The 410-nt window shown below is 69.8% G+C and overlaps 1 protein-coding gene across 1 annotated transcript in view; it reads right to left on the reverse strand.

Moving 5' to 3' along the window:
* SCRIB (scribbled planar cell polarity protein) overlaps positions 1-410 on the reverse strand; it is a 19,220-nt gene that overhangs the window by 11,714 nt on the left and 7,096 nt on the right. The window contains exon 10 of the mRNA XM_014538688.1: positions 94-186. Within this exon, the coding sequence (XP_014394174.1) occupies positions 94-186 (93 nt within the window). The remainder of the gene's footprint in view (positions 1-93; positions 187-410) is intronic.

Raw genomic sequence — 410 nt, forward strand, 5'->3', positions numbered from 1 at the left:
CCGGCGCCGGCACAGACCTGGCCACTTCGCAACGAACAGGGACACCACCGCCGAGGCGGCAGCCGGGTCAGGTGTGAGCGGAGGGAGACGCACCTTGACAGAGGGCACCGAGGCCGCAGCCTCTTCCTTCTCCTCCTCCTCCTCCGCCACCATTGCCTCCTCCTCGTCCTCCTCGGCCCCCTCGTCCTCTCAAAGGGCCGTGCCACCCGACCCAGACCCCTCCCTGCGCCACCAGACGGGGCTGCGTCGTCCCGCTCCTGCCCACACACCTGCACTGCTCCCCACCCCATCCCAGCACCCCTGCACTTCCCACCCTCACCAGCTCTGCCTTCCTTGGGCCCTCAGAGCCCCACACCCAGAAAGATGAAGGCCGGGCCCCTCCCGCACTGTGCCCCACAGGCACCTCCTCC

This window comes from Myotis brandtii, unplaced genomic scaffold (genome assembly GCF_000412655.1).
Source record: "Myotis brandtii unplaced genomic scaffold, ASM41265v1 scaffold1956, whole genome shotgun sequence".
NCBI lineage: Eukaryota > Metazoa > Chordata > Mammalia > Chiroptera > Vespertilionidae > Myotis > Myotis brandtii.